Below are 12,168 nucleotides of genomic sequence, written 5' to 3'. Positions count from 1 at the left end.
TTTGGGTAAATAAAATTAGTAGATTAGCGGTTTGTTACCTGCAATTGAATTTTCATTTCAGATTAATAAAGTATTGTTGTTCATAGTAGGAAAATTATATGTTTTCAACTGCTTTGTGCTTCTCCAAAGCTGTATGTCATTTATTTATATTAGTTAAATATATTCATTAATCATTATTATATCTCTAATGCATATTATTCAAATGATGGTGTATCATTATGGAAATCATTTATTATCTCTTGATTTTTATTTTTTTATTTGTTCCTTCATGTCGATACACCTCTGTTTATGGAATGTTATTTAATTCAAAAACCCACACTCCCAGATCTATAGAATATTTTACACATTTCATTAAATTATGTTTAAAGAAATATGTTATATCTTTAATATTATAACTATATGTATGTATGTGGATGAGGGTATATATTTGAGTGTAGGTATTTAAATATTTAGGTATATTTCAATTAATAAGAAATATGCAATATACAAACTACTTAAGAGAAGAATATATATTTGTAAATGTAAAGAAATATATAATATTATGTATGAAGTAATTTATTTTATACATGAAGATAAAAATATAATTTACTATGGTTCAAGATACTACAATATAAAAATTTGGAAGAAAAAAGATATTGAAACACTACGCCATGGGAATTTTCATTCCAAATACCTCTAAACACTCAAAAGAAAACACTTAGCAAGAATCAACATTTCTTTTATTCAACCATTTTAGCTACACGTGCCTCAACTTATGATAAAGGAAAGAATTGTGTTGCGTGATCTTAGCAGATTGTGTGAAGAAATATTGTGCAAGTCAAATAAAATGTAATGATCTATATTTATATGTTCAAAATGTTCAAAGAGGTCAACATTGGCAAGGATCAAATTCATAAGCAATCCATAGTGAGGATAGAATATAAATCTTTGTTAGCACAACCTCGAGGCCCCATATATGGTGAAAAAAAGTACAAGACAAAATGAAATGACAACTTACCTAAGACGCTGGGCATTAAGGAATTCCTTACTGCTGAAAGAACGATATACACGAAAAGCAAATCTTGCATCCCATCCTGATGATGCCAAACCTCTAATTCAAAGGAGAGGAATTCAACATCAAATAAATTTTCCATTGAAAGTTTGACCATAGTATGTAATGTGCCATTATCAATAAAAAATTTCTATGAAGAAAAACTATTTTACTATGTAGGAAATTTCATACAATTTCTCAAAAGAAGAACCAATAGACGTGTTGCATTCAGAGCCGATTGTTACATAATGTGCAAGGCGCATCTCCTCTATCTCTGGCAAAGTCACCTCCAAGATCTTTACACAAGGAGAAAACAATCTTACTTCAATAAGAAAATAATAATTTATCTGTTGAAAGTTGTTCATCGTCTTTGCTTTACCTTCCAAATTTTGTTTAATAAGTAACAAAACTGGAACAAATTGCAAAATTCACTTACTCTTGTAAGTACCCACAATCATTATTGAAGAAGTCACAAATTATAGTTTTGGATGCATAACAAGATTTTAAACTGAAAATTTTCAGATAAGAAGAATCAAACGAGAAGTAAAGAATTTGCAATATTGAGCATACAAGAAGCAGAGATGACATTTGTGTACCTTACATCCATAATTCCCTGCCAATAGATCTAAAGCATGATGACACGTACTTCTTATGTTGTCATCACAATCATTAAACCACTGTATCCCACACAAATGAAATACAAATCAATGATAGAATGAACTAGAAACAGAAACAAAGTGTATACGGTTATGGCAGCTAATCAATAATATTTCTGATCTCTCTACTTTCCAGAGAAGAAAAAATAATGCCTTCTGAGTTTATTGCATCTGTTAATACAAATGTCAAGGAAATTGAAAAGTGACATTTAGACAAAAAAAAATTCATGTTACCTTTGTGTATTTTGCAAGCTTGAGATCCCCAACAGAATTGTTTGTTTGCAACAGGGGTAGGTTTACTTGAGGCTGATGAACCACAGCACAGTACAACAAAAAGAATAACAATCTTTAAATTCCAAAAAATAGATGGCAATATAGGTTTGACTATTTCCATTTAATAAGTGGCAAACTCTCCTCTATCGTATCAAATCAATGAACATTATTATATCCATCGAAAGTGAATACTGTATTCAGTTGCATTATATGAATTCAAATACAATGCTTCCAAGGGATATGCAATTTTAGCATGTTTTCTACCTTTTTGTTCCATATTTATCTTGTATTCACTATTTAACCTTAAACACGACATGTAAATTTATTGTTCACTCATTATTTTAAGTCCCTTGACAGACATTTTACAATTGGTCTGAAGTTCTGAACCATAATAGGAAAAATCAGGCTCTGCAGCCCAAACTTTTGACGCAGACTCAGGACTTCACAAAAATTAGCCCAGAAAAACATTAATTATACAAAATAAAAATAAAAAGTAATGCATGAGAAGCACAAAGAATGAAGTTAGAGAACCTACAGGTTTATTTTGATCATAGTAGCATTACTCAAAATCAGGATTGACTCGGTAAATCAAAAGTGTGAATGGAACTCAATTACTTGGGATTTAATCAAGAGACTATAAACTGCTGAAAAACTCATAAAAAATAGGGGAAACAGGTCAGTTTTATTAGTTCAAGACAAATAATTTAATAAAGGAAAAATCCTGCTTTTCCATCTGGCACAGCCAAAAAAAATTTATGTTTTCCTTTTTAGCACTAGATTAGGGGTTTGGGGATAAAAGTCCCCAGTGGCATCTAGTGGCAGCACTCCTAGCATGTTCCCTGTTGCAAAACAAGGCAGGGTCAAGGGTAGAGCCTCTGCCATAGGTCCAAATTAAGGCCTTCAAGGCCATTCGATGTTCATGAAGCATGTCATTCTTCATACGTTTATCACTTTAATGTTTTTAACCAACCATGAACAAAACCTTTGAAATTGAACTCCCAATCAGTCAACAATCAATTTAAACCACTAAGAATGCACCTATTGAAGACAAAAGTGATAAAAAAACCAAAAACCATTATGAATCACGTTTTCCTTCAATAGGAGAGTCCCTTAAAACTAATTAAGTCCAACTATTAAACTTGGTGAGTTTCACTAGAAAACTCATGACTAATCTGTCAGGACTTGACCTGCATTTCCTTGGCATGGTACCATCTAGCTGAAAACTGGCGAATCCAGTGAGAACTCATCTAATCTTCCTATTATGGTCTGAGCAAAGGACTTGTCGCTTTACATTTTCTACTATGGGACAATATTTAATTAAATGATTGGGTGAGAAACTAATCCATAATTAGTAGAGATATATCATGAATAATTTGCCAACACAGAAGTTGATCCTGCTTATGAATTTCTTGGTTGAGAATTTGCAGCTTTTCATTCTTATTTGTAGAGAATATAGTCATTTTCTTCTTGGGAACGAGATGCTTAAAAAATGAAGATAGTTGTATGCAAGAATTGAACAAAGGAAATTGAAAACATCACAGGCAAAGCATAGCATAGGATATTTATCGCAAAGAACCCAATATGGAAAGGAACTCCCAAAGACAAAGGTCATTTGCTTTCTCTTGGCACTATTTCCAATGCAATTACAAATTTAATTCCTTTTTGAGGCCTTCAAGGACACAGATCTTCAGTACACCTTTATCGACACTTGCAAAGATTTGGACCTTGTTCTACCAAACTTCTCTTTATTGTGCTCAACTCCATATGCATCAATCACTCAGAAAACTCCTTGAAAAGAATTATATTTTTACAATCATATCTATTATCTCAACATAAGTTTAGTTGGTTACATCATGTTCAAGATCAGAATATGAATCCCAAAAGACACAGCTGGAAGAGACGCCATTATAACCAAAACTATGATTGATTTTTTTCTGAAAAACCACCATGCATGGGTGAAATTGTCACTTACAAGCAAGATTGAAAGAGTATCTATGAAAATTACACCTGCTATAACTGGCAATTTCACATCTACCACCCTACTATGATTCACAATTGTGTCACTGTTAAAAATGAATCACATTCCATGTTTTTCTCAAGCACCTTCAATGGTTATTTTCGACACCAAAAGGTGCAAATAAATTCATTATCATCCACAACCTATGCAAACCCCTGCACATTTTCCATAATTCTTAATTGAGATATTATAATTTTAAGGATTTTTAAGCACCTTAGCATTCTTATTAACATCATTGCCTATCTCAAATAGTAGCTACCAATTAGGTATTGCTAATACCAATGCATTGCTAACTTTTTTATTTAACTTTAGATCACTTTCCATCTCAAATAGTAGCTACCAATTAGGCATTGCCAATACTGGAGAATTGCTAAATTTTTCTTCAACTTAAAAAATGTACTTTTCAAATTTCATACTCAAGTAAATGAATTATTATTACTAATTGTTAGGACACGCAAATGTGCAGCTATTATAGAAAAGGATTTGATGACCTTTCTCAAGTACTAAACTGCACCTACAAAACTCCTGTCTCAATCACATTGTAAAGTTTAAGGCACTTCAAAATGGCTTCCAATTAGGCCAAAACAATTATCAGCTCTCCATCATCAACCATATGCCCCAAATAGCCAAGTGGGCATTGAGTAAACTCACATTTCTTCTCATTAAGCATTAATTTATTCTTCTTATAAAATTGTATAGTTTTTTCAATTCATTAAAAATCTTGTCAAAACCAATGCATCATAAAACAATGACACAATAATCTACAAATGCCCTCAATCCCTCATTCATCACTCCCATGAAAGTAAGAACGCTGCCCCATTTTACAAGGAAATACAAGGAACTCATACTAACCTTTAATTTAATATTATTTTCTAAACTTTCCTCCCTAGTTCTTCTTCTGAATCTCACTTAATGATAGCAAGATATCAATTCCAATTTTGTGAAAAACTTAGCATGCTGAAGTTGGTCCAACAAATCATCAATCCATGGAAGGGTATACCTGTTCATGATGATTGCCTCAATCAAATCTCTCTAATCATTACATGTTCTCTATGAACCATCTTTATTGGGCACAATAACAATCGACAAGCCACATGCAGAAGTGCTATGATGGTTTACACCTTGATCTAACAGAGATTGCAATTAATTTCTTATTTCATGTGCTTCCATTATTGATTGTCAAAACAGAACAATGTTGGAGAGAAGACAGTATAGCAACAATTGGATCTCATGCTCCACTAATCTCCTAAACAGCATACCCTTTGCCTCTTGGAAAACCTCCTTCAATTGCAGCAACAACAATTCCACTATTTTTTTACCTTTTTAAGTAAATATGCTAGGAGAACGTTGGTATCCAACTACTTCATTGTCTTTCTTACATTTCAAAATAAACAGGGAAATCTTGCCACTAGCACTAATCAATTGTTTGTCTTGATTGGCACTTATCAAGTATATTTTTTAATTGTGTTAATATGAATTATTGATGTGGTTTATTCCTTCTTTGACCAAATAGTACTTATTATCTATCCTCATGAACATGGCATCACTAACATACACAAAATGCCATTTTACCATTTTAATTTGCCACTTTCGTGACAGCACAAAAGTAAATAGAGAATGTGAAAAATCTCTGTTCAAATTTTCAGGGAAGCTCCCTGATTTAATCTACTTCTATATCTAAAACAAAAGAACAAGTTTGCTACTGTGTGCATAATGAAATTTTGCATAAATCGGGAAATATTGAAAAATAAAACTTGATCTTAAAGCTTAGAGCGCAACACTTGAAAATCTTCTAACTCACCAACAAATCTATTAGTTTTAACAAAGAAAGTAAGCATGCACTGAACAACAAAGTTAACAGATCATTAAAATAGGGATCATCAATTAGACATTGACAATTGATTTTGATTGAATTAAGAAACATAACACTTTTGAAAATAGTGATGAAAAAAAAAGGTGAAAATATATAATTACTATGAAACATTCAACGCTACTCCAAGAGTGTAAAGTCAATGCTATACAGAATTAGCATAAACTTTATTTATTGCTTGGATTTCAACTTGCACGATTACAACACAAACTTCTGGCTATAATGAAAATTTAGCAACATAAGCAAAGCTCCAACTCAATTTACACATTGTATAAATGAAAAATATTTATAACCTCTTAAAGATACCTTCTAGAACTTCAAATAATAATAAAATAATTGCTTTGAAGTAATTCTATCCTCAAAATAATATTAATAGGATTTCCTATGCTTTCCATTCATTTTTTCATTTCATCTTGGGTGCCCATATGAAGGAAGGGCTCAAATTTAGTGCTTTTCTCCTTTGAATATTCTATTTGACCTTCATCCTTGACTTATACACTTTAATTCTGTTCTAAGAATTGTTTTGACCACTTGCTAATCTTCTTTCAATTCGGCAGGGAATTTCAACATTGGCACCAACTTTAATGAACGTTTTCATGGTCATGCTAAGGAAAAAACCAATTTCCCTCTATGTTGGGCACCCAACTTTTTTGTTTATTCTATCCACAGGAAACCTCCACCACTTAGCCAATTTGCCATACTTTATGTTTGTTGGGTTTTTGACATTGGCATGCCATCCTAAAATCTCCTCTTGCAAAGAAAAGTTAAATTGTTTATATTTGGTGGTATTTTCCACGTTTTGAACCCTCTTGGACGAATTTTTGAATGGTTATTTTCAACAAAAGTCTGTCTCACATAAACTTGCTAGCCTTCTCCAATTGCTTTCACCTTACAGATTTCTTCTTGGGAAGCATTTTTTTAACACTCCCACAAAATCCTGTCTTTAATGAATTTTATCTCCTTTTACTATTGTTCTTCATTTTGGATTACATTTTCTTGTATTGAAATTTGAACCTGCTTTAGACCAACTTTCAACCTTGTTGTCTACTACCATTCCTTGTAAAAGCATATTTGCTAAAATAGCATATTCTAGAGTATTTTTGAGCTCCTCACACCATTTCTCAAAAAAGAGTACTTGCTAAAACAGAAATTTCTAAGAACAGAATTGTTTTGAAAATTGGATGGATTTTTTATTGCCAACAAAATTTTGACTTGCAATTGGATTTTAATTTTCGATAATGACAATTTCATGCTGGAAAGATGACCTATCCACTACATGAACCATAGGAGATTTGAATAGCACTTGCCACTCAGATTATGTGCCATATTCCTTCTCCTTAGCCTCAGTTCTTCATTTTACCCCTTTTTGACCACTTTTAGATCTTGCTTCCACTGCCACTCTTATGTAGAAACTCCAAAATATTTTCTCGTTTTCTTCCACTTTCTATGTTTGAACTCTTGAGATTGATTTCCTCAGTGGCTATATTTGCCCATAAGAATCTCACAAACACCATTCATGAAAAAAGAACTAGCATAGAACAACCTGAAGACTTGGACAAGAAATGTAATTATGACTTGACTTTTTCTAGCAATTTTCATATGGATAACAACATACCAAAGACCATTCTACACACATCAAGAGTAATAACATCTATATTGAACTTATCAAATGAAAATTTAATTTTTCCCAAACTTAACCTTGCATTGTTTGGTGACATCCATTTCTATTTCTTGCTTCATCCAACTTTAAAAATATGGATTAAGCTAATTATATGTGTCCAAGAACCAAAACCAAGCTTATTCACCAATTCTTGGGAAATAAATATTCGATTGAGCTAGAATCAAAAGAGTATCAACCTTTGTCTTCTTAATTTGAATATTAATGTGAAAAATAATTCTAGTTTCACATATATCATAAACCTCATTGCAATGTAATCTTCTCATTTGAAGGTGCCACTTGGAACCAAGAGAAATGCCATGAGGCTACGCTTGCAATGCCAAGCTTTTGATCCTACAATTATAAATGCCCTTTAATGTGGCAAAGGGTCCATATTGAGAAGGGTTTGTAAATGCACTAACAATTGCCATTGTGGGCTTTAAAACTTCAACAATTAAGGATTTCAATGGCTCATTGCTAGAAGAAACCATTAAAAATTACAACTTCTAGTAGATGATCAGAGGAAAATATGGTAGACTAAGGACTATAGCATTTTATCAAATGGATGGACAATTGACAAGAACAAGATGCCCATAAAAATTTTAGTGGCATCAAAGGCCACATCAATGTTCTTGAAGTCCATTGGTGTCTTGCATGAGGTCAGGAATGTCAAGACTTTGTGCAATGTTGGAGGGCTTGATCCCAAATGTTGGGATGGAAATTTTTTTCCAAATTATCATGAACAATGCAATAGCATATGCAGCTATGGGGAGACTTATTCAAGAGAAGCATCCCACCTATTTTTAGAGCCCTTGTGTTGCCCATTGTTTGAATCTATTTCTTGAGGATATTGGGAAGATTGGATGGAACAAAAGTGTGGCTAAAAGCACTGACAAGCTACCAAATTTATCATTTTCTATGATAATTACAAGGTCTTCCATGAATACCAACTTCACACCCTATGATTTATGCCTTTCTATGATGATTATCCTTTCTCTAAAATATTTATCATAATGATTTATAACACTCCTTCATGCTTACAGGCAGCTTCCTATGATTCATCCTCTTTAGAGTTTTGATTAAATGTATTAGTATTCCCTACTTTTTGCATGGTTACAAGATCATCTATGGCTTTTGTGCTTATTTTCTACAAGTTTACACCAATCCAATTTGTCTATGCTATGCTTATAATGCTTATGTCTTACACTCACATCATTATGAGCTTCATCATTTTCATGATGATTTCTCGCCTTCTCTTGACCTTACAGGTTACATCCATACAGCACTTCATGGTTATATTTCTCACCCTGCTAGGGGCATCATTAGAGGCAACTGTTTCCTATCATTTATGAGGCTTTTAAGAGCATATTTTGCTACATTTTGGTCTCATACAACATTGTCTTTTCCATGATCAGTAACCTTTATTGGGTTTATCTTGTTACTATTATATATTATCTATTCTCCTCCAATCTACTGGCATCCTTTGCATGCAACTAATTGGCAAGGAGCATGTAAGGTCACTGGCATTTCCCTTATCTAAGCAGGTTCACAAGACTACCAGATGATTCAATGCGATTCATTGATAGTATCACAACTCTATCTACCTTGTTCTTACAAGGGTGGCATCTTTGACCCTAGCTCTCTTTTCGTTTTTCTTGTTGGTTATGGACAGTACATTATTGTTTTCAATGATTATATGATGTTACTCATTGCTTTCAATTTTGTTTTCTAGGTTTCCAAGATGGAGCACTCATTTCAAGACAAGTACCAAGGCAAAATCTTCACCCATATTAATATCCTTTTTGAGTGTCCATTTTTACTTTCCTATTGGCTGCTTGTATTTACTTTGACATGTATTCTCACAGTAATTCACATGCACATCAAAGTTATGGCAAAACTTAATGGTGAAACTTGCATACCCATGCCCCTTTCCCTTCTGTTTTAGGCCCACTTCAAATAGAGTAGCCTTTAAGCAATAACAGGCGTATACAATGGCATTATTTCAGCTGAGAGTGGACACAAAACCCCAAGACCTATTTGTTCTCATCTGTATGTATTCCCAAGAACCAGTCCTAACCTTTAATTTACCCATTTCCTTCCCCAAGTCAGATCTGCAGTCACGAAAGTGATCTCAGTCACTTCCACAAGACTTAAAAAATTGACCCTTTAACTTTTGAAATTAAAATACAAATACAGAGCTGACTTTACCTCTCCTTGTGACCATAGTGTGCCAATTCAAGGCATGAAAGAATTTTGTTTGACCATTGGTGTTTTATTTAAAGGGATAACCCTAGTTCATATTAGAGCTCAAAAAATATCTAGATATTTAGCATCGTAGAGCTATCATTTACTAATTGCATGCATTATTAGGAGCATTTGTCAAAGAATTCTGATTGCACAAGCATCTAGGGCATCTTGCATTTTTCAAAATGTTATCCTCAATCATTTATCTACATGTTAAATTAGTATCCTTATATTGTTTGACACAACAGAAGTAGTTATCCCTACCACATGCAAACAATCAAACACAAAACCAATTGTTATACAGAGACAGACTAAAAACATCAAGCAAGTTAATGTGGCATTTTGGAAGTTTACTAAAATTGAATCCCTAGGACTGAATCAGATCTGCACTTGTGGGATTGAATCTGCAATCATAAAAGTGACTAAGACAATAAATAAAGCATTCATTGATTCGCAAGCATTCATCTGGGATTCACTAACATTTCTGCAATATTGTTGAATTGCATTCTGTCGTCTGTCAGTTTTCCAGTTAAATAAATTTATTGGTTTATTCAATTTCCATAGCATTCTATTCACTTATGTTTATTACACTCCCTGCTTTAATTTCTAGGGTAGATTCTGAATGCTTATGTTATTTATTCATTTACTCTAGATTTGTGTAAAAGACATTTTCTTCTCCCCCTCATTTAGGAAAGTTTGTTATTTCTCCATTTGAAAAGTACAAGCAAATATTGTCTACATAAAAATCTAGTGTGTAGCTCACAAATAAATTGACATCGTCTCTCACAACGCTACAGGAACAGCTAGAATAAAAATTATCCAAAGCCCAATGAGTAATTTGTATCAAATTTATTCAAGAATAATTCTGATGATGCACTAGAATATACTTAGAACTATGGAAATAGAAAATAAAAAAGGAAAAATTTAAGACTGACCAATCATGTAGAAAGCAGCCCACTTTTCTAAAGAGAAACTCACCGGCAATGAAACCAATTGGTCAGATGGCAAATGGCCACATATTGCTGTATAGCTGCAAATCAGTTATGTTCTTCCTATAAATAATTTAGGAGATCATGGAAAAAATAAAAGATAACCTGAAAGATGACATAATTATTGAAGAGTTACTAACACAATCAGTGCATCCTCCACTGTTGCTGCCAACACCCCAACCATACCCACTGTCCAGTTGAGAGGAAGTACTCTGTCAGACAATGTCGCATGTTTAGCATAAGTTTAAACTTTAAATTATCTCTATCGCATATTCAATCAACTTAATACTCTAGAACAATGAATACAATATGAAGTCTCAAATTTATGAGGAAAAGCTCTGTTTAGCATGATGAAAGTTTAAATTACCTCTACCCATATTCAGTCAAGATAGTACTATAGAATGATGTAATACAATATGAAGTCTGACATTTATGAGAAAAAGCTCTAAATTTTTACAATGTACAGTTTGTTTACCCAAAATGCGAGATACGTCCAAATGTGGGTTTCAACCCGACTACACCACACAATGATGCAGGCATGCGCACCGATCCTAAAAACATCAATAGACTAAGTTAGAATGGAAAAAGTAATTCATGGTAGAACAACACACTCTTTATCCAGACTTAATAAACATATATTTATCTTCTTTGAACATATAATAATTAGAGTCACTATCTAGATCTGAATGCATTCAAAATACACTACTTACACAAAAATTTAATTCTTAAATAAATAAATTTGCAAAGAAAGGACACTGAATAGAACACAACTTTCCATTATGCTTCCCATCCGAAAACACTGACTTGAAATGTCAACGATTTGATCAATGGATGTGTTCAACATACATTAGTTACAAATATAAATTTGTTTATATGTCAATAAAGTTGTGAAAAAGCTATAGTTAATACAGCATGCTTTTCCATTACACTTACCAACTCAAAATATTATTACTTTAAGGGTGCATGAGCCAAAAAAACAACATTAAGCACAAACTTGAGAAATAAGGGATTGATGATGTCATCATCCATCAGTTTGGACTCACCACTGAAGTCATTTATAATTATAAAGTTTGCATTCAATTACCATGTGTTACAAATTTTCTGAAATTTTGAATATGAAAACTTGTTACTCGCTCTTTCTCAAACTAGTACCACTGGTCCTCAGAAACCCCATTAAAATCATATATTAAAATCAGCTAGTATCTACATGTAATTTCATTATGAATCCGATTAAGTGTATACAGAAAATAGGTAGAAAAAAATCATCACATGATCAACTTAACCGTGATGAGGTAGATAGTATTCAATTAACAAGCAATTATACCAACTCTAACAAGGTATACCATCACAAGAAAACATATAAGCAGACTAATTTCAATATTTTAGATCATTACGAACCAATAAAAAAAAGCCAAACCATCAAAGGTAGGCT

At 32.7% G+C, this 12,168-nt stretch overlaps 1 protein-coding gene across 2 annotated transcripts in view; it reads right to left on the bottom strand.

Moving 5' to 3' along the window:
* Positions 1-12,168, bottom strand: part of LOC131029122 (fatty acid amide hydrolase) — a 230,299-nt gene that overhangs the window by 81,925 nt on the left and 136,206 nt on the right. For both annotated transcript variants that reach the window (XM_057960527.2, XM_057959839.2), the window contains exons 10-16: positions 11,212-11,287; positions 10,877-10,948; positions 10,726-10,777; positions 1,921-1,992; positions 1,627-1,707; positions 1,223-1,326; positions 998-1,090 (exon numbers count right to left, since the gene is read on the bottom strand). In XM_057960527.2, the coding sequence (XP_057816510.1) occupies positions 998-1,090; positions 1,223-1,326; positions 1,627-1,707; positions 1,921-1,992; positions 10,726-10,777; positions 10,877-10,948; positions 11,212-11,287 (550 nt within the window). The remainder of the gene's footprint in view (positions 1-997; positions 1,091-1,222; positions 1,327-1,626; positions 1,708-1,920; positions 1,993-10,725; positions 10,778-10,876; positions 10,949-11,211; positions 11,288-12,168) is intronic.

Source organism: Cryptomeria japonica, chromosome 3, assembly GCF_030272615.1.
Source record: "Cryptomeria japonica chromosome 3, Sugi_1.0, whole genome shotgun sequence".
Classification (NCBI taxonomy): domain Eukaryota; kingdom Viridiplantae; phylum Streptophyta; class Pinopsida; order Cupressales; family Cupressaceae; genus Cryptomeria; species Cryptomeria japonica.
This window is presented reverse-complemented; position numbering and strand designations above follow the sequence as displayed.